General features: G+C 43.0%; 2 protein-coding genes across 4 annotated transcripts; one reads left to right on the forward strand and one right to left on the reverse strand.

Moving 5' to 3' along the window:
• Nucleotides 1–45: 45 nt before the first annotated feature.
• On the forward strand, nt 46–18,720 carry hspa12b (heat shock protein 12B). Of its 3 annotated transcripts, none has more exons than XM_026298957.1 (15): nt 46–155; nt 5,272–5,368; nt 6,653–6,716; nt 7,168–7,250; nt 7,645–7,769; nt 7,850–8,036; nt 8,183–8,287; nt 8,457–8,573; nt 10,176–10,353; nt 13,776–13,862; nt 15,154–15,258; nt 15,339–15,597; nt 15,709–15,812; nt 16,637–16,827; nt 16,901–17,362. In XM_026298957.1, exons 3-15 carry the CDS (start codon nt 6,671–6,673, stop codon nt 17,360–17,362), a joined length of 2,049 nt encoding a protein of 682 aa, XP_026154742.1. In that variant the 5' UTR covers nt 46–155; nt 5,272–5,368; nt 6,653–6,670. The 3 variants fall into 3 exon arrangements, with proteins under 3 accessions (XP_026154742.1, XP_026154743.1, XP_026154741.1); XM_026298958.1 differs by lacking the exon at nt 46–155 and adding an exon at nt 1,310–1,350; XM_026298956.1 differs by lacking the exon at nt 46–155 and having other exon boundaries at nt 5,232–5,368; nt 16,901–18,720.
• On the reverse strand, nt 18,631–23,787 carry cct7 (chaperonin containing TCP1, subunit 7 (eta)). The gene is made up of 12 exons (XM_026298960.1): nt 23,726–23,787; nt 22,366–22,449; nt 22,175–22,244; nt 21,981–22,087; nt 21,677–21,855; nt 21,390–21,561; nt 21,100–21,264; nt 20,797–20,985; nt 20,455–20,552; nt 20,207–20,339; nt 19,553–19,759; nt 18,631–19,469 (listed from the first exon to the last, which is right to left on the reverse strand). The coding sequence occupies exons 1-12, from the start codon at nt 23,729–23,731 to the stop codon at nt 19,239–19,241; spliced, it is 1,641 nt and encodes a 546-aa protein (XP_026154745.1). The 5' UTR covers nt 23,732–23,787; the 3' UTR covers nt 18,631–19,238.
• Between the last annotated feature and the right edge of the window lie 500 nt (nt 23,788–24,287).

Raw genomic sequence — 24,287 nt, forward strand, 5'->3', positions numbered from 1 at the left:
TCTCCCGAAACGTGAAGAGAGAAAAGCCTTTACGACGTGGTCGCGTTCGTCGAGCTGTACGCTTCAGCCATTGGTTGAAGTTTAGGTCAATCAACGCTTTCTCGCAATGCTATTGGCCCAGAGGAGCACCCGGCCCGCCCCAGCCCTCCATTCACGTAAGTAAACAAAGTGAACCCCGTTATTGTCGCTGCCCCTTGTTTGTAATCAATACGACCAGTTAATACGTGACAGCGTGGCTGCATTACCTGGACCCGAACTCCTTCAGCAGACCGAGATCCGGGTTTTAGTTTGTCAGGGGTGTTTGAGAAACTGGCAAACAAGGGGAGAGTAAAAGTGGATGCTAAGGGAAAGTAGTGTAGGGTCTGGTTCATATCAACAAAGGCTGTTATTGGTTTTTGCTTTTTTATTTTCAAATTAAATTACATGCTCATTTAAACACTTTAATTTTAGATGTGATCTTTATGTAATTTGTGTGGGTAGACAGAATAAGTTGTCTCAGTCCTAGTCCTGGTCCTGCCTCTGTTCCATGTTTTCCTGCTCCTGTGATACTCTGGACTTGTCTAAACTCGCCACCTGCACCCCAGGTTTTCCCTCCTGCTCTGTCCTGCACACCTGCCACTCATTCCTCCTTGTCCAGCCCTGCTCCCCTTCACCACCACACCTGTCTCAGCTTCATCTGCTTATACTAAAAGGAATGACAATAGACCTCTCTGTCTGTTTGCTCTAATGTCTCTTTAGTGTTAGTGAACTTCAGTCTGCAGCATTCTGTGCACAGCTCATGTAACACATTCATCATTTTAGCATAGCAGAGCTTACAAAACAGTGAACATTTTATTTATTGTGATTATACACCTCATTTGCACCAGTGATTTTTATAGCCTCAATGAATACTCGTCTTTTTTTTTTTTTTACTCTTTCCACGATGAAGTGTTGGAGAGCTGAGTATGTTTGAAACACTGCTTCCCCAAATGAACACGAGGACACAATGAGCATGTGATGTCGCCACAGGTTTAATGTCCCAACTCCCTGCATGTGAAATCCTGTCATTTTACGGCCTTGCTGATAAAATAGTTAAAATAGTTAATTTTGGCAGAATATAAAACCATTTACCTCAGTTGCTTATTGGCACTTAGACCTCTTCTCTATGGCTGAATTCCATCCCTTATTTAAAACCGATGCCTCATTTGTGTTACATTTTCATTTGGCCTGTGTCCACTGCACCTGCATCTTCATCATCTTAACTGAGATGAAATGAGCCATACATGATTACAGCTTTTGCCTGCATTAGCTCAACCATCCTCATTCTAGGCCCTCGTGTGAGAATGAGCCTAAAGAGAAGAGGCACTGTGGGTAAGTAAGACGGTGCATTACCCTGAAATCACAGTGGAGGGCGACTGTAACACGCTGTGTGGTTGTGGGCAGTATGGTTGTGTCCACTGGCAGAAACATTACTGTTGTATTGTAAATGTCAGTCCAATGGGTGTAGCTGAAACTTGGGATGTGGATCCTGCACCCTGATCCCACAACACTTGTTGAAGTGCAGACTGATTCAAATACTGTGGTGCAGTGTAAGGATTACTCCAATTATACATGATTAGTGTATTCTCAATGGCCACCTAAAAAGAACTGTTTATTCCTATGGATATCTAGCAGCACACCACTGTTTGGTCTTTATGTAGTTAAATCAGAGAAGCTCCACGTTGCCATAAATCATCACTTTCACAGATTTCCAACTTGCCACATTATTTTTATTTTTGCATTGTCCCAGCTGGATGGAAGATGCATGGCTGTGCATGTGTGTCATGAAGAAGATGGGGACATTAAATCAGTGTTCAAGAACACCAGATGCTCATCAGAGTGTCAGCTTTAGTGTGTGTGTGTGTGTGTGTGTGTGTGTGTGTGTGTGTGTGTGTGTGTGTGTGTGTGTGTGTGTGTGTGTGTGTGTGCGCGCGCGCGTGTGTGCGTGTGTGTGTGTGTGTGTGTGTGTGTGTGTGTGTGTGCATCTGCAGCTGATTTATCCACACCAACCTGTAATACGCCTCCTTGGGGAAGGGTTGCAGAAATGGCTTGTCCCTTTGATTGCACATATATATATAAATATATATATATATATATATATATATATATTGTCATGGGTGTGCACTGCACCACCATGCATGCACACAGTTATTATTATGATGCTCATTACTTATTGACAGAAAAAATAAGGTATTCCACTGTAACTCTTTTTCCCCTTCCTTCTGTCCCTCTGCTATAAATTTCACTCTATTAAATCATAAATCCCCCCCACCCTCCCTTATTATTACACAATAGCCCAGACCTTAAGTCAGAGAGTAGTCATATTTCATATGTGTGTGTGTCTTCTACCCCAGCCTTTTCCTGTGGCCCTTGGTCCCCACCCTGTGCACCTGTGAGTTTGTCAAGTGCTACTCACACCGCATGCACATTCACACAAACATGCACATACTGGAACAAAGGACACGCCCTCATATGAACATGAACAGGAAGTGGCACATTAACACACACTCAAAGGTCCAATATTGCCTTTATTATTTTCAGCACAAGTGCAATATTCCTGCACGCACAAGAGCTTGTAGTGAGACGTCCTGTTAACACTCAGCAGAGGTGCTGTCAACACTCAGCCTGCAAAAAGCAACATGCCTACAGTTCTAACTTTGGTAAACACAGAAATGTTTTCCTGCAGATCTGCATAGTCATGACCATTATTCACTTTGACTGGTGAAAAAATAACAGCATTTTTCAAATTGTGATTATACAGAACATCCATCACTGCTGTTTTCTTCTTTCTTGACCTTAGAAACAGCAGCAAACAAACCGGAAAAGCGTTTTTATCTGTATGGTAAATATGAAGACAGGTATCTTAGCGTAGCATAACACTAGAAACATGGGAAACAGCTAGCCCGGCACATAAATCCTGAGACGTTATCACATCTTTGTTTTTGTGCAGATTAAACAAATGAGATAACGGACTAATCCTTGATCTTTAGAGGCGCTGGAAGGTGGATTTTGTTACCTTTGGACTCAGCCAGACTAGCTGTTTCCTCCTGTTTCTATTCTTTGTGCCAAGCTAAGCCAACTGGCTGCTGGCTCTAACTTCATATTCATCTACAGATATGAAATTGGGAAAAAACTTCTCACCTAATTAAGAATACAAATAAGTACATGTACCAGAATGTCAACTCCTTTATTATGTACTTACATAAATGAGCCCCGTTTTTTTTTTTTTTTTGGTTGAAACTTTAGGAAGTTATTGACCAAACTGAAAAGAAAAATCTTAAAATGGTCATTTGCACCAATAGGGTGGTGTTTGATGCTATCTGGAGGGGAAGTAACAGGTTCTCATTCAGGCCATGGCTGAGACTGTGGGCTATTTAGAGGAGCTGGAGGAAGAACATTGTGTGTGCATGCACTCTGCATGTGTATGTTATGGGCGTGTTTCCGTTGCCCAAGGACGTCCAAGTTCCCAGAGATAGCCTGGAATTCATATGAGGAATGCTGCATAAAGGTTTGCTTCCTGTCACCTGACTTCATCAGTTCCTGCGTTGGTCGACCTGGATTTGATCCTCCAAGGAGAGGGGTGAAGCTGCACCCAAACCGTGACTCGGTAGCCCAGATTTGATGGCAGTGTTGCTGAAATTGTGCCACCTCACTGCTAATGTTCGGTTAATGAATTAGGAAATGAACTGCACCAAATTAATGCAGGCAGGAAACCAAACAAAATAGATGAAACAACAGATAAACACGAAAGATAAAACAGAAACATATGGCTGTAAGAGAGAAAAGAGGCATATGTGGAGGACCAGCAACAGAGTCAATAAAGAGAAATAATGAGAAAGAGAGAGAGGTGATGGCAGGATCTAAATGGGGCCTCTTGGTTTTTGGGCAGCAAGGGGATATGTGCCAGGTAATGGCTTCCAGACACACACTAACACATTTGTACAGCTATTTTTGCAAGTACGCTTACAGACAAAATACATTGCTTAGGCCTTTCCCTGAATATTGCCCATCACAACTAAATGTCTAATTCTAACCTCAACCCTAAAACCCTCGAACAGCCTTTGATTTAGTGTCAGGACTGGGCCGACTTTCAAGGTATAATGAATTGGTTCCCACAAAGATAGCACAGCACACACAGTCCAGTTCGATTGGAAATGTGATTGGAAAAGCAAACTAAGTGTATGTGGAAGCGTGTGTATATACCAGGGGTCCTTTCTTTCTGACTTCCTCTGCCCAATGAGAGTGGAGCCGATTAGTCTGACTGTGTGTGTGTGTGTGTGTTAGCAAGCGCTCGGGGTTAATGCATGCTTTCAATCATAGCTGTAGTGAAGAAAAATCAGATCCCTGTAGCATTGATGTGGAATCCAAAATACACACACACACACACACACACACACACACAGTGCTGGAAAACACAGGCAAGATATTTCCCTACAGTTGGACTGTGAAACAGACACACATTAACCAGGAGGGAACCGTTTGACATTTTGGGAAATATGTTTATTCATTTTCTTGCTACGATTTTGATGAAAAGATTGAGTCCACTGTGTCTGTAGGATAAAGGATTACCACAAAGACTGGAAAACACCTGCTGCTGCCTGCAGTGTCAGAAAGTTGGATTTAATGTTATAAAAATTTTAAAGCATCAGGAGAAATAAACAGAAGAACAATAAGCAGTAAAATAAATCAGCAAACAGTGAATAGGAACGGGAACACAAGATGAAAAGAGCAGCAGCGAGGAAGACAGGAAGAGCTTATTAAACAGAGGAAGGATAGATAGGGAGGAGTGAGGAGGGGAAAGAGAGGGCAAGATGACTTAACTGGGATACACTGCGCTCCACCCGTTATACCCACAGCAGCTTCTCAGCATTGCCCCCCTCCCCAGTGCACTATCACAGCCCTCCCACTCGTGCAACTAACGTGTGTGTGTGTGTGTGTGTGTGTGTGTGTGTGTCACCACTTTTCCCTGACATTCCTGCACAGAGTGGACAGACCGTGAGCTCAGCTGCAGGGAGACAGAACTGCAGATCCGACTCAGAACTTTATTTGGAAAAGCAGATTTTTCTTCCTTCCTCGACGTTGCAACTCGTTTCTCCGTCCATCACTTCTCATTGTGCTCGATTCTTATTGGGGCGTCCCAGCATTTGGGAAATCTGTCTGCAGATCCGCAGGAAAGTCTTACAGTCACAACAAGGGATTTCTAGAAAAGCATCCTCTTGTTTCCTGGTCACAGTTTCCTCCCCTTTCTTCCAGCCTCGCTCTCCTCCCTGGAGAGGGATTCTAAACTTCGGACTGCCAATATCCAGAGTTTGGGAATACATTTGGAAGACAGGAAAGAGCATAAAAAGAGGTGAGTTAACATCACAAAAGCATCTATAGTTGTTCATTACTTGTAGTTCTTGTTCTTGTGGAAGTCGAATGCACCTTTAGAGGTTTTGCATGACTGCAGTTTTTCTGTCTTCTAAACTATGTACATTTTTGCATGATAATGAGAATTATAAACCCAGTCCTACCTGTAAATCTGCCAGTTATGTTTGCACAACGTCTCCATCATCACACAGCCAGAGTTTTGTTGTTAGTGGTGCATAAAACTGGACTGTGTCCCACAGTCTGTCCCTGATGTACAACGTCTCAGGGGAGTTAGAGTTACCAGTTGTGCTGATCCCCTGCTAGATTTCAGTCATGTGTCTGAAAGAGAGAACTGAAGAATGGAGGTGGTGGGTGTGAAACCATCCACTGCACATTGAGCTTAAATAAATGAGGGCACAAGAGAGAAAAAGCAGAAGCAAGGAAAGAAAAAAAAAAAACAGAGAAGACATGAAGCAAGGCAAAGATGTGGAGTCTCATTCTCTCTGGTTTTTTCATCAAATAGCAAGGACAGCCACCGGGAACGAATGCAATCGTCGCGCACGTGCACGAGCAAAGAGTTACAGGCGCATGCTTGAATAAATGCACACAGATGTTGCAATGCATCTACGCAAAGAAAGGATGTCAAAGTAACTTATGGTCTCTCTCAACACGCACTTGCACATAAGACGCTCACAAGAAAGAGATTAAAAACAAACGCATCTTTGTTTCATTGCACTCATCTGTTTAGTTTGCTCCTGGCTTGAATCGCTGATGATTTCCAGTGCTGCTGCAATTCAATGCAGACACACACACACGCACAATCCCATACATATGTATATACATTAATATAAAACACTGGAAGACACAAAGTAGATGCATATTCAGGAGAAAGACACAGCTAACTAAAGCAGGCTATACACAGGTACACACACATATAGTGAACATTACGATATAGTGAGCTCTCATTTCTCCACCTACATACTGTATGTGCCTTATTACTTAAACTTCTTTAATATGTTTTATGTTAACGGCGCATTATTTAATTATGTGTAATGTGACTTGTAGTGATGACGCCACAGGTCAGTCTCACTCTCATAAACACAATATGCAGGTTGAAAACTTCAAATGTCTTTTTATTATTCAGGATACTAGTTTTACACAATAAATTGTGATAAAATCAAAAAGAAATGATCAAATTAGACACTAAGTCAGGCATGAGCCATAAATCAGTGTTCTTCCTGTATTAATTATTCTATATGCATCTTGTCTGTGTGTTTCCCTGCAGACCCTGGCTCCTGTAAAGATGGCTGACGTGGTGGAGGCAGATCCAAACAGCCTGCAGATACCCGGTGAAAATGACTCACCTCTCCTTCTTTATCTCTTGAACATGCTGACCTTTCCACGTCTCCCACTTGGGAATATTACTAACGCCAGATTCCAGTGACATTCCAGTCATTCCAGCTCATCACAAATATGCAAGCTCTCATCTGGAGAGCCTCGGGTCAAGTGTTTACACCCCAACCTGCTAATCCACACATTGGAAAATAAGCTGCTTCGTGCATGTGTACTTTTATGTTAGCATCACCATCTGAGGACAGTTCAATAATATGATAAGAGAATTTTCCCATGGCAGCAAATTGCTTTAAACATTTTTTTTGGCTGTTCACTTCATTTTCCAGTGAAGTACGTGTGGCACTTTTCCAGAGGCAAACACATTTCTAATGAGATTTTAATAGATAGTTTTAAAAGCCCTCGTCTGGTGTTCCCTGCCACTTACAGTTCTACTCGATTCATTTCTAGGTGATATTTCTTCAGCTCCGTCATCACCTGCCACAGCCAGAAATGAGTGCAGCATCACACCCCTCACACCTTCACCCTCACCGGTAACTGCACACACACACACACACACACACATACACAAAAGTCATAGTTGCCCTTACACACCAAGACACTAGTTTCTGTCAGATAGCCTGCATTAGCTCATTCACTTCATTCTGTGTATAGATAAGCACACACACACACTGTGAGACATATTTTTGCATTTTTTCCTTTCTTCTTTTACTTTAAAAGGTTGCATACATGTGTGTATTACAATTTATATATGGCGCATGTGTTTTTAATGTGTTGTTCTTTGGTTTTATGTCATGTAAACATGAAGAAAGAGATAAATGAGCACAGGAGAGATTATGAGGAGGAGTTCTGCTCCTGTCAGTACCAGCTACAACACACACACACACACACAGACACACACCCTCCGTCTCTCTCTCTCTCTTTCAGAGGGTGGAGGTCAGACCCAGGATGGCCTGTCCATTCTTGGTTGTCGTGGCGATTGACTTTGGGACGACCTCCAGCGGTTACGCGTTCAGCTTCACACAGGACTCAGAGGCCATACACATGATGAAGTAAGCGCCTGTGTTGTCTTCAGCTGTATCGTTTCATGTTCTCTTCTATCCTAGACAGTTTTTTCCTCTAATCCATGCAGGCGCTGGGAGGGCGGAGACCCCGGAGTGGCCAATCAGAAAAGCCCGACGTGTCTGCTGCTAACTCCAGATCTGCGTTTCCACAGTTTTGGGTTCGCAGCCCGGGATTTTTATCATGACCTGGACCCTGAAGATGCCCGCCACTGGCTCTACTTCGATAAATTTAAAATGAAGATCCACAGCACAAGTGTAAGAGCGAGAGAGAAAGAGAGGTGGAGGAAAATAGATCAAAATGTGGAATTTAAGCTCTAAATAATAAATAGCTGGCTGAGAAAGTGTTTTGCACCTGTGAACACACAGTAGGGTTTCAGGAGATGTGTCCGTTTATGCTGCAGGACCTGACCATGGAGACGGAGCTGGAGGCGGTGAACGGTCGGAGGGTCAGGGCCATAGAGGTGTTTGCTCACGCCCTGCGCTTCTTCAGGGAACATGCTCTGAAGGTGCAGCCCTTTGCAGGATTGTGCCCCACAGGGTGCACATTAAAACACCAGCTCATAGAGTGCCTTTCTGCATCCCAAAAACATTTTGGGAAACAGTATCACAAATACCTGGATGTATCTTGTATCTTGATGTTTTTGTGGTTTCTCATGGCTCATTTTCCTGTTTTAGGAGGTGAAGGACCAGTCATCCTCAGTGCTGGAAGGAGAGGAGATAAGATGGGTGATCACTGTCCCTGCTGTGTGGAGACAACCGGCCAAACAGTTCATGAGAGAGGCTGCGTACCTGGTAGGAACACATCCAGTGTATAAACAGATACCTGCCTCCAGGCAGAGAGAGGCGGATGCAGCTGGGACAGAAGAGGCTACATGTGTTTAACTCATGTGTAAAAATCACAGTTTGTGCTTAGATCCATAAACTGTGCAGTCCAAATCACACCTTTTCAGACGCACTAAAGCATCAGATGCTGGTTTATGAGAAAATTCTTATATTGCATCTGTACATAATTTTAATTGAACTGTTTCATGGAGTCACTTTTTATTTTCTTTTATTGTTCCCTGTTGTATGATTCAAAGTTTTCCAAATCTGTGGCTTTAACTGGTTTGACAGCCTAGACTCAACCTTTACGACACTCACATGCATGAGGGCGGACTCAGACTCTGAGTGTGTGTGTGTGTGTGTGTGTGTGTGTGTGTGTGTGTGTGTGTCAGGATGAGAGCATTGGATTATCTCTTTCTGAATAATGTTGCCATGGAAGATCACTTACCACACAAACACAAACAGATATGCTGCACTTTTGCCCTTTCTCTCTCAGTATATCTTCCCACCAACAACACACACACACACACACACACACACACACACACACACACTGTTATATACTGTACGTGTTACAATGACTTGTAGGAAGTGTGCGTACATGGACAGGAATAATGGGGGTCCTCTCACAATACACAATGATGAGAATGGAAGAACCTGTGCATCTGGCATTGTGTTCATTTGTGCATATACATAAACTTTGACTTTTATTGTCGTACCTTCCCTGCTCTGTTACCGTCTATGCCTTGAACTGACCATTGCACATACATAAATGGTCCAATGCATATGCACACACCCTGCACTGGACCCTGGCTTGAGGCCGTCGGGGTGTGTGCACTTCCTGCTAGTTATGATGTCATCAGCAGTGAACAATGAGGGAGACCGGCATACAAACACAGGAAGCTGAGTCCAGACCCCCGCCCTGTGCACACACATGCACACACATACACACACATCGTTCAAACCACTCAATATTACTCCAAATAAATGAAGACCAATGTCCCTCCTCTCATCTTTTAACCCTGTCTTTTATTTAGAGAAACAGTCACTTACCCCAGTTTCTCTCCCCTCTCCACCTTCCACCCTGGGATTATTTTCTTCCATATGTTTACGTTGTGCAGCTGTCCCAAAGGGAACATGCGTGTTTTACTCCAGGTCTCTTTTGCTCTTTTCTTTTTACTGGATTTGAGTCACACTTAACTCACAAAGTTACGGACTTGAGACTTAATTTGACCTTTACTAGTGTGAGTTTTGATGCATTTTTGTCCTGACAGACTTGACTTGGATTTGGCAAAAAAACATTTGTTATGGTGAAGTCAGAACTTGATGCTTAACCAGGATCTGAAAGCAGCAGTTTTAGTTGTTCGCATCCAGGAAAGTTGAACATGTTCAAATGACTTGCTGTGTTTCTTGTATTACAAAGACAACAAAAAGCTATGACGGCATGTTTGAGACCCTCTTTTTTCAGTATGTCTCTTTTCTTTCTCTTGTTCTTTCATGACAGAATCTCTATAAAAGAGAATTACAGGATAATAAAATTCTGCCTGTCTATGTTAATCATCGTCTCTCCAGGCTGGCCTGGTGTCTCCCGACTGTCCTGAGCAGCTCCTCATCGCTCTGGAACCAGAAGCTGCCTCCATTTACTGCCGCAAGCTCCGCCTACACCAGGTGCTCGACCTGAGCTTGCAGCCAATCACAAACGGCCTCGATCTAGACGGGTCCCGGGCCTTTGACTCCAGCTTCAGACAAGGTAGTGGAGAGAGTGAGAGTGTGTGTGTGTGTGTGTGTGTGTGTGTGTGTGTGTGTGTTCTTGTGGACTTTGTCATGACCATGAACATGAAACCGCACTGTGTTCTTGGAAATGTTGTTGTTCAATTTCACTTGGGGATTGTGGGTTTTGCAAAGGACAAATCTGTGTATGTTTGAGATGAGGAAATGTTGTTTGAGAAAGAGAGAGTAAAGCTCTGACTTCAAATACGGCTTGTGGCTTTGCCTCAGATGACTTTGTATTTGTGTGTGTGTGGGTGTGTGTGTGTGTGTGGTTGTACACAGACACACATGACTCTGTACAGGCCATATGGATCATGTAAGAGCAGACAAAGAACCAGGAGAGATGGAAACATGAACAGTGGGAGAACAAGGGGGGGTGGGGGGAGAGCTGTGTTGAAACCGACCACAGAACTGCAAAACATTCTGCTAAACCAGTCATTAGAGTCCAGCCTCTTTCTCCACTGTTTGTTTACTTTATGGTACAGAGGCGCGATAGAAATGTTTCACTCCTGCAGAACCAGAGAAGAAGGTTCAGCAGTGCAAACACAACACACATCAGGGTCAACATGAAGTAGGCTACAAGAAGCTGAATTAGTTTTGCAATCAGCACCTGAGAAAAGAAACTGCATTGAAACGATCAATGAAATAATGAAGTGAATTATAATGCATGACTTAAAGCATACGTCTGTATTGTGAAGGTATGTAATTGAAATGTTATTTGTGGGAGTATGGCAATGCATTGGCTACAACTCCTCACTTGCAACTCTTCTTGGCAATTTTTAATAACAGTGTCTGAGACTCATGGGTATCACAGTATTTACTGCCGTGCTAAAGTGAAGGAAACGCATACTGATACTTTTTTTTCCCCAAATTTAACAAATACTTGGCTTATAAAGTTGTCACGGTAAACATGTTAGGAAACAGTTCGCTTTTTCACATTCAGCCCACACAGACAATATTAGCATTTATTTGGATTTATTTTGTGCAGCACAGGTCATGCAGGGTGGAGTTTTCAGAGAGTGTCTTATTAGAAATCAGCTGAAATAGACGTGGACGGGAGCAGTAAGGCCGAAACCAAACAGTGAAGCTGTGGGCTGTGACTGATCCACAGAGCTGAGGGAAACTGCAGAGTTTTTGAGGATTTGTTACTACAAGTGGCCCCTCCCTACAATACGCACAGTCATTTGATCCACTGTTAACACAGACAGAAAGTGCAGCTTTAAAAGAACAATTTCAAGTCGGAATTTACTGAGGGGAAAATACTCCCAGAACCCGCGACTCCTCTCACTGTGCAGCTCTATAGTTCATGGATCATGGAGCTCATCTTGCAGAAGTGAGTGTTTAACCAGCTCAAAAAAAAAAATCACAATTATTGACTGAGTGGAAAACATGCCTGTCAGATATATTCTGATTGAAACTGCACAGAAATGAAAGAAGCGAGCTGCAGGAAAATGTCACTAAAATGCAGCTAAGGGACAAAGAGCAATTCCAGACTGGGAAAAAGAAGCTGATGCATAATTCAGCGAGCAAACATGCCGTCCAAAATCCCCCGCACAGGCCCACTTATACATATGCAGTCAGTGACACACACAAGGAACATTCACGCACACACAGACACACACTAAACACAGGATATTGTAATTGGAACAAGGTGCAGTGAGACTATGATCTCACCCCCTCCTGGCCTGTCATTCTCCCTCTCCTTCACTCACTTTCGTTTTTTTTCACTCCATCTTTCAGTCTCGCCTTCTCTCTCCTCGACTTTTGTTTGTTAGGTTGGAACAAATCCACAAACCACACACACACACACACTTGGCATCACAGTCATGGGTTTTACTATCTTTAGCATTTCATCCACCTCATTTGGTCCCCAAAGATAGCACTGGGGAGTCATTAGCACACACACACACACACACAACATTTTCTTTTCTGCTGTTTCATGTAAATGGCTTCCAGACTTGGTTGTATTCATCACCCCCTTTACAAACACACACACACACACACACACACACACACACACACACACACAGATGAAATCAAGGCAAGCATGATTGTGGTGTTCTTTGTTCAGCTTCATTTACCCTCCACACACACACACACACACACACACACATGCAGATACACACGTAGATACACACACATATACATACACACGCATTAGCTCCTGCATCATCCACTTAACATAAGAGTACCTACAGTTTTTGTGTATGATACCAGTCAATATATTTTTCCCTCTTCCCTGAGTTTTGAGGTGTGTGGTACTGATGGGGTTTGAGAGAACTGCGTAAACACCACCTTTATGGCAGTATGACACACACAAACACACACGTACATACACACCTTACCATCAGAGCAGCGTTTCCAAAGGGACTGTTTTATCAAAAACAAGGACAAATCACTTTTTTTTTTTTTTTACTTGTAACTTCCTCTTTTCACTTCTTTGATCTGTAACTCCATTACATCTCATTTCATGTGTTTGCTTGCATGAATGAATGCATATAAGTGTACCCGCTCCGTCAAACAGGCCGGTTCTGTTGTTGTTGGCCTCCATCCTTTTTTACTTTGACCTGCCAGTCAGGCGATTTGCCTGTTGAGAAGGCAGAGAGAGTTGAAATGCAAGTATGTTCTTCATTTCCAGTAAATCTCTCATTTTGGTGTGTTTTCCTTGTTTTACTTGGACTGAAGGACTTCACATTATTATTATAAGTTGGGTAAATGCTGTAACCTCGTGGGTTATGAAACCTGTTTAAATCTGACTACATTAGGTGAAATTAAAAACATTCGTTTCACTGTGAAAGGGAATACGTTTCTGTTTTTGTTCGAGCCAGTTTGCATTGAGCGCCAGTTAAAAAGAAGCTCAAGTGTCTGACGTTGTTGATACAGACAAGTCAGAATGAAGGCAAGGAGGTGTGAGGTGGTGAAAGGTGGTGATGACTCTAAAGGCCCACAGCAGGGAGAGAGTCTCTAAAAACTCCAGCTGAATAATTTTTTTTTTTTTTTTTTTTAAAAAGGGGGGGGGGGGGAGTAGTATTTCAGGGGGCCAGGACCTCCTGCGTAGACCCCATGGGACCCAGGAAACCTTACTGTGCGCCTGAAGTAGTCTATGAAAGATGAAGAGCTAAAAAAGACATAAGAAGCCAATTAGCTTAAATTAAAGTTGTGTTTTAACACTGAACCCTTTAAGAAGTTCCAGTCAGCATGTTCCCAACATCAGTCTTTATTTACCCTGTTTTTGTTAATGAGGTCAATGATTTCATACATGATTTCATGCATGTGCAACACAGATAAGGTCCAGATATTAAAAGCATAAAAACTGAGGTATGGTCTATATCCATGTGCGTTTATCTTAGTGCACGTGTCTGTGTGTACATGTGTGTGTGTGTGTGTTTGTGTGTGTTGCAGCACGGGAGCAGTTGAGGCGATCCAGGCACAGCAGGACCTTCCTGGTGGAGAGCGGAACTGGGGAGCTGTGGTCAGAGCTGCAGACTGGTGAGGCCACGTGTGTGTGAGTTTGAGAGAGACCAGAAAGACCTCAGGTTTGAGGATTGTGGATTTCGGCCTTTAACCCGAGCAGACACAGCTACTTTAACATTTCTAATGACATTAAAATGACTTTTCCTTCCTGTGTATCTCTGGTATATTCATAAAATCAAAGTTTGACAATAGTTTCATTTAATTTGGTTCCTGTGGCTTTAAATTCATTACATATTACATTTTAATGACTTTAAATATAACTTAATCTGTCTCCCAGTTTGTGTCAGCCAATCAACGCAGAGAGCAGCAGAGGCTCTCTGATTGGTCTGTTTCCTGCGTACCTGTAGCCAATCAGAATGTGAAAGTTCAATTTTGATCTTAAAAGATGCAGTTTTATAGATTCAAAGTGATTCAAGTGCACTTTTCTAAGTTTTCAGCCTCCGTGCCAACCGAGCAAACTGAAAACAGTGTGATTTGCATTTAAATGTTCCTGGTCCTAAAGTATGAGGACCTCAACAGGGCCAAAATTCTGGAGAAAATACTTGGGAAAAGAGGCTTTTGGAGAATAAAATAATAAATAATAATGAAGTATTATATTATCAGAATAAAGTAATAATATTTCAAATGTTCATAACCACAACATTTACTGAGAGATGATAAAATCCTAACATCAAATCAAATTTTTCCACTCTCCTGATTTTTTCTAAGCCTTTTCCGAGGAGCCACGCGCCCTGGCTGACCCTGCCCCTTTCCTGTCTACACACACACACACACACACACACACACACAGGAAGGACCCAGCCCATGGGACACTCAGCCTCTCCACTGTAAATAAACCAGAAGAGAACAGATCCTGTTCCATCCCGCTTCACTTGCATTTTCTTCGCTCTTTTCTTCTTCCATGTATTTGTCGTTTCTTTTCTTTCTGACGCTCTCGTGTTTAGGGTGCGGATAGTTAATCGCTGATCATCTCACACACACACACAAACACACACTCGCAGAGCAATCACAGACTCCTGGAGGGTGTTTATGTTTGAGGGTCCGCTGGATGGAGAGTTTGAGAGGGAAACACAAACACACACAAGTCGGAAATAAAGACACATCATCATCCACTGTTTCCTCCTACAGGTTTAGAAGCAGCGTTGTGCTGTTATTGTAATGTATGAAAGATATTTCCTGGCCCAGGAATGAAGCTGAAATGTTTGATAGGGTTTTCTGCTTCATTCAAAACAACACTTTTTTTGAAAATACAAAATGTTTCCAGGCAGCAGTAAATTAGTTTTTTATCTGTGCTGACTTTGTGTAGGTGACAGGTACATTGTTGCAGACTGTGGAGGAGGGACAGTTGACCTGACAGTGCATCAGATCGAGCAGCCACTGGGAACACTAAAAGAGCTCTACAAGGCTTCAGGTACGGTATTTCCCAAACTGCTAAAACACCAAAACGACCAATTTCCAGTTGTTTTCAAAGTTGTCATCCCCCTGTCCCAGGCGGCCCGTATGGCGCCGTCGGTGTAGACCTGGCCTTCGAAGCCATGCTGTGCCAGATCTTCGGTGAGGACTTCATCCAGAGCTTCAAAGCCAAGCGTCCGGCGGCCTGGGTGGACCTAACCATCGCGTTTGAGGCAAGGAAACGAACTGCGGCACCGGGCAGGGCCAACGCCCTCAACATCTCTCTGCCATTCTCTTTCATCGACTACTACAAGAGGCACAGAGGGCAGAGTGTGGAGGCCGCCCTGAGGAGGAGCAAGTGAGTGTTGGCTGGGGGTGGGGGGTATGTGTCTAAGGGGTGACAGCTGGAGAGGATGGAGTGATTTTCTGCATCTGTAACAGCATCCTCCCTCCTCTCTATGTGTGTCAGCATGAATATAGTAAAGTGGTCGTCCCAGGGGATGCTCCGGCTGACACAGGAAGCCATGAACGAGCTCTTCCAACCCACCATCAACAATATCATCAAACACATTGGTGAGAATCACACAGAGACAGATGTACACATTTACACACCCACCAGACACAAAGTGACATTAGCATTCATCTGGAGTAATTCCTGGTGAATAGTCCAAGTCTATACTCTCTTAGCTCAGTTTTGGTCACCACCAGCTGTTTTCCTTCCATATTACATATAGTCATTTGAACCACTGTTAATATAAAAATGTTTATTAGTGCAGCTTTAAGTTCTAGATGTGGGGACCTTTGATTGTCCCAAGCTGCCCAAACCTCCAACCTCCCAGGATGACATTTGCTGAAAGTGTCCATCAATGAGCTCCTTCTGAGCAGTGCTACACATTCCAGTTAGCTTGCACATGGTCAGTGCGAATCTACACTGTAAAAGGACTAAAATAGAACATAGAGCACCTTTCAACTACACCGCAGACCAAACAAAACAAACTCCAGGCATGACAGATTCCTTCGAAGGCCTTTGCTAGATGACGCTGACTTCATTGTTTAGTTTGTTTGTTTTTTGGCCTTTCAAGACAGAACTAAGGCAGAAAAATTGAGAGTGTCTGTTTTAAATCAGTCACAGTCCAGTGCTCAGGGATTTTCAAGCATATACTGGCCCACAGTGAATAAACATTTGAGAAAAAGCATGAGAGGCAAAAAAAGGGTTTTACATGTTTTAAATTGAAACAATACTGAGTAAGTATTGTATACAGTAAGTATACAGTAAGTGTAGCTGAAGAAGAGGAGGCAGAAATCAATAATTCTGTATGAAACAGCCAGGGGTTACAGGACAGCTGTGATTCTGTCCAGCTCCTTCTTCACTTTTTTCCTTCCTCCTTCCTTGACAGAGGAGTTGATGGCGAAGCAGGAGGTGCATGGTGTGCGCTTCCTCTTTCTGGTTGGAGGCTTTGCAGAGTCGGCCATGCTGCAGAAAGCAGTCCAGAAAGCACTGGGGCGGACGTGCCGCATCATCATCCCTCACGATGTTGGTCTGACCATACTGAAGGGTGCTGTGCTCTTCGGGCTGGATCCAACTGTGGTGAGGGCTCAGGAAGACCTATTAGTGTGGGAGAAGTCCTTCAACGCATGACCTAATGATCTCTCTTTCCCAGGTCAGAGTGCGCCGATGTCCCCTGACTTACGGTGTTGGCGTCTTGAACCGGTTTATTGAGGGACGCCACCCTCGAGACAAACTCCTCATCAAGGATGGCCGTGAGTGGTGCACCGACATCCTCGACCGCTTCGTCTCTGTCGACCAGTCGGTGGCTCTGGGCGAGGTCGTGAAGAGGAGCTACACGCCCGCTCGTCTGGGTCAACGGAAAATCATCATCAACATCTACTGCAGCGCAACAGATGATGTCACATACATCTCTGACCCCGGTGTCAGAAAGTGTGGGACGATAACTCTAGACCTACCTGAGCCAGGAGCAGTGGGCGGAGCAGGGGGAGGAGTGCCAGAGAGAAGGGAAATCAGAGCGACCATGCAGTTTGGAGACACGGAGATCAAAGTCACAGCTGTTGACGTAATGTCTAACCACTCCGTCAGGGCTTCCATAGACTTCCTGTCTAACTGAGGAGGAGCAGGAAGTGGAGACGAAGACTGAAAAACAAAAATAAGTGATTTTAGTGCTGATAATTTTAGCAAAAGCGGTACTTTGGGAGTGGGCCCCAGACATTTTGGGAAGGACAGGAGCTCTAAGACGAAACTCAGACATTTAAAGAAAAAGTCAAGATCAGCAGGAGAGAGAGCCCAGTCTGCACAGAAAAGAAGAACTGGCTTCTGGCTTCACTGGAGAGTTTGTCATTTCACACCACATCATCCTGTCCTCGACATTTCCTGCCAGAAACGATTCCGAGGAACACTCAGACCAAAGGAGAGATGGAGGCTGAACACAAATCTCCAGGGCAGGGAACCGAACCTAATTCGGTCTGTCTGAGGAGAATTTCATCATCAGTGGACTCTTAGAGCACTTACCTGCAGACCTAAATGCAGTATTGCCTGCTACCTAGAGTACAGATCAATCAGTACTAAATGATATGTCACCTTTCCCCTCATATAATAATGATACCTCATCTAAATCCCTCTTTACAATCTATATAATGAGATATTAACGTTACTACCTGCACTACAGCTTTGTTTATATAATGTGAATGACTGTGTGCCACCTAGTGGTGAAAAGACTGAATTACAAGCTGGATTTGAAATTTAAAAGCTTAGTGCATCCACATCTAAACTCAAAATGTGTTATCCCAAGACTTTAAGTTATTTTCCTAAAATATTGTAATGTTCCAAAACCTATTGAAGCTTTTTTTAATTTAAGTTTTTGGCTACTTGGGGGAAATGGATCAACATAGCATTATAGTTTTAACAAAAATATGAATATTGACACATCCAGTAGGTGTTGATTCTCTATAGGGTTATGGAAATGCATAACATCCCTCTCATACTTAGTAATTTGATAGTTATTGATTACTATTTAAAAATGAGTTCTTGATGGAGGCGTTGGCACTAAGAATTTTTCATTTCTGCACTAAGTCATTTTTTCATCATGTCTCATTTAACCCCGATTCCTATTTTTTTTATTCATGTGTATGATTATAAACTATATATTTATCTTTAAAGTCACAGGAAGTATACAAACCACAGTTCTCATGTTATCTTAATGTTTGTTTTGAACTCGTTTTCTTTGGCTAAGACAAAACCTCATGTTTTCAAACATGGCTGTATGCATTGATTGCCATTAGTGAATTCCAACTCCATCAGGGAGCCTGTTACAACTCAATCTATTTGGTCTCCACTCTTGACCACATATTGAAGAAAAACATAAACAAGAACAGTCAGTTATTTCAGCTGTGAATTTATTGATAACAATGGTCCAATAAATAGTTTCACACAGTTTAACCAGTGAATGGTTCAGAACTGCTCCCATCAGTGCTTTGTTTTCCATGTTTTTCACTGAACACAGATTAGGCGTGACTGAACGGCTCCTTCAGGTCGGAGAAAAGGAGCTGGCGTAAAGGGGGCAAGAGTGTGTTTATTTCAAAACAAACAGGGATGGATCTGATTCTGCTTGTGTTTCAAAAACATTTCTGAGTAAAATGGCTACAGGTGGAAAGACACACAGACATTACTGAGTCAAAGCTACAGTAACAAAAAAAAAAACTAGAGATGGAAAAAACAAAACTTTTGAAGTCTGTATAACATTTTTAGCCAAGTCCTCAATCTCTGGAACCAGCTAGATGAACTTCTCCTCTCCACCTGCCATTTGCAATTTATCTGTTTACAGCCCCTCATTTTATCTAGAATTCAAATCCAAATGCACAACAAACATGTCCTGCTTTATTCAACACAATCTTGTCTTCACCTGTTTAAATACAACATGACCATAATGTTCTACCTGCACTTGGATTTTAATGCCAGTGTAAAATGGGGTTTTGTTTCGCCTTCTCTTAGTGAGCATGGGGTCTCCCACGGCCTCTACCCCTGCCAGCGCCACCTGGAGGTCCATCCGCGGAGCTGCGGGGGTTCTTGATCGTCTCATCGACCGACAGGATGAGGCAGGCTGCCTCTGACGCCGCCGTCAGAGCGTTGATGCGCACAATGGACGGCTCCCAGACGCAGGCGGTGAAGTTGTCTGCAATATCCTCGTTGTTGATGTCCACACCGAACCACATACCACCCTGTGCAAGATAAGACAGCCAAGAGCTCAGGCCATGCTTCCAGAGCCAAAGAATATAAGAGGGCCTTTATGTTTTTGTCCTACCTGTGCATGTTTGGCACGCAGTTTGTTCAGGATGTTGGTGGCGTCAAAACCAGCATTATCACAGAGTTGTCGGGGAATGATCTCCAAGGCCTTGGCGTACGCTCCGATCAGCAGCTGCTGTTTTCCAGGGATGGTCCTGGAATAATCCCGCAGGTATTTGGACAGCTCCATCTCTATGGCTCCTCCACCTGCCACGATGGAGTCATTCTGGAAACAGATCAAGCACAGTCATCTCGTTGCTGTTAAGGTGCACAGACAGTCTGACAAAACAAAATTAAAGTTTATGACAACAGCTACTCAAGACTGAGAACCAGCTACATCAATTCAAAACTGCAAATCCATGTATCTATATAGTAGAAAATTGATTTGTGACAATATTTGGAACTATGTATAGCAGCAGTACTAAACTGTGTCAGTGCCACCTACTCAGCCGAATAATAATAGAGTAACTATAGATGCAGGATCATTCAACCTAAAGCCAGGACTTGTTCAAAATAATGCCTCAAATGTTGACAAAGCATTTAGTACTTTAACTGTGACAGTAGATACAAGAAGAAACCAGCAGTGACTGTTGCCATAAAAAGTCAACCCTAACAGCTGCAAACAGGGAGTCCTCTCTTACTCTGTACATATACAGCGTGTATGCCAACCAACCTTAATTGCTCTGCGCACGATCATGATGGCGTCATGCAGCGATCGCTCCGTCTCCTCTGTGAACTGCTCTGCTCCGCCCCTCAGGATGATGGTGCATGTCTTTGCTTTGGGACAGCCTTTGAAGAAGTTATACCTGCAGGTACAAACAGAAAGCGTGTGAATCATGAGGCAGACTTCTCCTGTGAATACACTGGGAAAGAAAGCAAAAGTGGTGAATGTACACACAGAATTAAAACCGTCTGTCTTACCTCTCTCCCCCGACCTGAACCTCCTCGAAGAGTTCACACTGTCCCAGGACGTCATCTGTCAGTGCTCCCACTGAGGTCTGGATGGAGCCTCCGCAGGCCTGCAGATCACATTACATTACATTACACACAATCAGCCTGGGTCTGTAGTACTTCAACATTTACTCAGTCTACTATTTAGAGAAAAGAAAAGAAAAAAAAAAAAACAGCCTCATAAACAGAAGGAGAAAAAAAAAACACAGTAGCTGCTTTTCATTTTTAGTGGACAGTCTCAGCCTTGATGTTCATACACAAACCACAGGTTGTTGTCACTGTGTAATACTAATGTCTGTGCATGTCTCCTACCATCATGGTCCTCCTCAGGTCCTCCTCCTGCACCCTGCCAGCACAGAACAGGTCTCTGTCAGCGAAGTACTGAGTGGCCACATCACCGATGGGCAGCTTGGACAAAACCACCTTAGCTCCTGAGTGATAGATCTTCTCCAGTTTGTCGTACAAGATGTTCCACTCAGCATCAACAATGGCCTGGTAATCCTGCAGAGAAAGAGGAGGGAAACAAAATTACCAGGGAACAAGATCAAGAGACTTATTTAAAAAAAACATTTTGGGAGGTTCTGATCTTAATCCTTCGTTGTTGTTTTTTAGTACCTCCACAGACTTCACACGGACTTCAGCGTTGTCCTTCTCAGCCTTCAGCTCCAGCTCCACGTTGAGCAAAGCAATCTTGGGATTGTCATAGCGTTTAGGCTGCATCTCAAACCCAGCATAGGAGAAGGTCTTCTTGAACGCAACCCCAGAGACCAACTGGGAATCCTGCAAAAATAAAAGCACAGGAAATTAAAAAAAGATAAATATGGAATAAAACAAAGGAAGAGATTGTCCAGGATTTCTTCACTGCTTCATGTCATACATCCAAGTGCTGAACTGAAGACACCCACCTCAAGAGCTCCTCCCTGGACTTTCTTGATGCCAATCAGTTTCAGGGACAGCAGCTCATCCAGAGACATGACAGCATCCACCACCATTTTGGAGAAGAACTCTTTCTGACCAGCAATTAGCTTGGAGTTCAGGGCTGTGGCTGCACACTTCTCCAACAGCTGCCTCTGCTCTCTGAGAGAAGAATTTATGAGTGAAGCAAGGCCTGTTGTTTTAGAGTCCTAACAGCACAACATTAGGATAGCACCACCATGTAAATACACTGTTAAAGAAAAAAATAACCACTCACTGCTTGTCTTCTTTCTTCACAGAGACAGCGACCTCCTTGATCTTGTTGACGGCGAGATTGGTAGCGGTGCGGAATGCTCTAATGATGGTCTGAGGGTGGAGACCCTCCTCCACATATGGCTTCAGCTGCTTCAGGAACTCAGCGGCCAGGAGGGTGACAGAGGTAGTGCCGTCCCCGACCTAAGGGTGGTACAAAAGGAAGAAGTTTAAAAGTCAATCTAAAATGTTTATAGTCTGTGAAGAATGTCCATCCCCTTAATTACCAGATCTGGCCTTAAAAAAAAAAAAACACATGAATTTCTCACCTCCGCGTCCTGGGAGCGAGCGATGTCCACCAGGGTTTTGGCTGCAGGGTGAACCACATCCAGCAGTTTCAGGATGGTGGCTCCATCATTGGAGATTGTGGCCTTACCTGGAAAAACATTCATGTATTTTTGATAAAGGAGTTGTAGACTAATTAATAATGTAATCCATTCATTGTTCAACACTACCTACTCACCTCTGTTGTCAACCATCAATTTGTCCATCCCTCTAGGGCCTAGGGTGGTCCTCACAGCCTCTGAAATCACCTGCAAAAGAATATCAACACAACAGACACATTTTGAGACATTTACTCTGAAAGATAAAAAGATGCTATGTACAGGAAGTAAAAATACAAATAGTCAACAAGAGAAGGGTTAATTTTCTGACCTGACAGGCATTGATGTTACTGATGAGCTGGGGAATGCCCTGAGACGTGTCTGTCCCCTCCTTCAGCAGGATAACAGGTGTGGGCTGCAGGAGAGAAAGGGATGGAGGTAAGTAAACTACGGCCAAACCAGTGATTTAGGTTTTGTATTCTGATTATCTGTATCAGAAATATCTGTACATGTCCCAGCTGTACTTTGTTTCTTCACAAATATCAGATAATGAAGAACAAAATAGAGAAAGTAACAGTATGAAGCTTCAGTATATCCAAATCCAGCTGTAGTACAAACAAATAAACTTACCACTTGTGATGTAAGTAATGTGGTTTCCATTTATAAAATAATGTCACTGATAAGTGGTCCCTCTATGCACGTGCACAACAAAAGGTGCAGCATGTTTCACTGAATGAATTCAAATCTACTTGCTGTATTGTGAGCTATAATGTAATACTATATTTATGACTTAGCTTCAGTTCAATTAGAGTCTACAGCTTATGGTTATATTGTTTGACCTTATAACCCAAATGAAACGCACACACAGTAATGTCTCACTATAATTGTGAGGACATTGTGAGACATAATGCATTCCCTAGACTCTAACCATCACAACTAAATGCCTGATCCTAAAACTAAACCCAAGTCTTGACCCTCTGAAAACCATTTGAGGTTGTGGGGACCAGCCAAAATGTCCTCACAAGAATAGTATCGGAAATAAAACGTGTTCACACAACCATGGAAAGACACACACACACTTTTTGACCAGTAGTGTACTACGATGCTTTTGTTCCCCATCAGACATGTAGCTGTGTGACGCCTAATAATAGTGCTAGTAGCTGCCACTTTCTCAAACCTTTATTCACACATTTTCAGGCAGCTGTTCAACAAATCTCAGCCTCTGTCTGTCGTTTCTCCCAAACTGAGCTGAAGATGCTGAACATGAGAAGTACAAACGCCGACACAACAGAAATACACTCAAGTTAATTTGATATTCAGCCGAGCCCTTATACAAAACAGCAAAATCATTTCCGATGCATCTTCTCACACAGTTTAAGGCAATAAAAACCTACAAGCTAATATAGAAATATAAGAATATTATAAACTAGGTGCAGTTTATTTGTTAATTACTAACGTGTTAGCTAGCATCACCGTTAGCAGCGTATACGCCCATTGAGACCGGCTAATCCTACGATGCTAACGCAGCTCGGTCAAAATAAAAATCATTTAACCAACTTCTTTACAAAATAACTGCCTCCTAAGAGCGCCAACGGACAGTCCGCTAGACACAGAGCAGTCCTGACGCAAATACTCGCTGACAGAGTGAAGGATGGACGCGGATTGTTGAACAGAAATGCTAACTCACTCACCATCATCTTCGCAGGTCTTTCGAGAAGCTTTCCACCGGCATCCTATCCCACAATGCCTTTCGAAAGATGGAGCAGTAGGGGGTGCGTTCAAGAACGTGCTGTTTGAAATCATCACGTGTTTGACGTTTGGATTTAACCCAAACACTCAGATATGATTATTAAAAGGTAGTCAAAGCTAATCAATAAACGAAAAATAATGATACAGCTCAACAGATTTTAATGGACCTCCATTTAAGTTGGTGATAGACATACGACTTTATAATGTCTTTTTTATTCATTTAATACTTTGTGGTTCATTGGTGTCACACTGAAGATAAACAAAGCCCTTTGTGATACAGTATAGCATATTTTATTTTCATATTCCCTTTTCTTTATCACTGTTACTGTATAAGGAGTTGCCGACACAAGACGGCTAATGGTTCATGTTACACTCACGCTTTATAGTTTAAACTCGAATAAAACAACAACAGAATGAACAGCAGCCCAAGTGGACTACAGTGCGAATTATAAAAGCACAGAGCTACATTGAAAGTGGCCACTACTGTTCTTGAACGCAGCTTTT

This window comes from Mastacembelus armatus, chromosome 18 (genome assembly GCF_900324485.2).
Source record: "Mastacembelus armatus chromosome 18, fMasArm1.2, whole genome shotgun sequence".
Taxonomy (NCBI): Eukaryota; Metazoa; Chordata; class Actinopteri; order Synbranchiformes; family Mastacembelidae; genus Mastacembelus; species Mastacembelus armatus.

What these genes read in the sequence shown, in the direction of transcription:
- cct7 (XM_026298960.1), bottom strand. An exon ending in GTAACATCAATGCCTGTCAG is followed by an intron (nt 22,245 to 22,365) that starts GTCAGAAAATTA and finishes ATTCTTTTGCAG; the next exon opens with GTGATTTCAGAGGCTGTGAG. An exon ending in TCCAGGGAGGAGCTCTTGAG is followed by an intron (nt 21,265 to 21,389) that starts GTGGGTGTCTTC and finishes TTATTTTTGCAG; the next exon opens with GATTCCCAGTTGGTCTCTGG.
- hspa12b (XM_026298957.1), top strand. Translation starts at nt 6,671, where the DNA reads ATGGCTGACGTGGTGGAGGCAGATCCAAACAGCCTGCAGATACCCG. An exon ending in TCACACCTTCACCCTCACCG is followed by an intron (nt 7,251 to 7,644) that starts GTAACTGCACAC and finishes TCTCTCTTTCAG; the next exon opens with AGGGTGGAGGTCAGACCCAG. An exon ending in GAGGCCATACACATGATGAA is followed by an intron (nt 7,770 to 7,849) that starts GTAAGCGCCTGT and finishes TAATCCATGCAG; the next exon opens with GCGCTGGGAGGGCGGAGACC.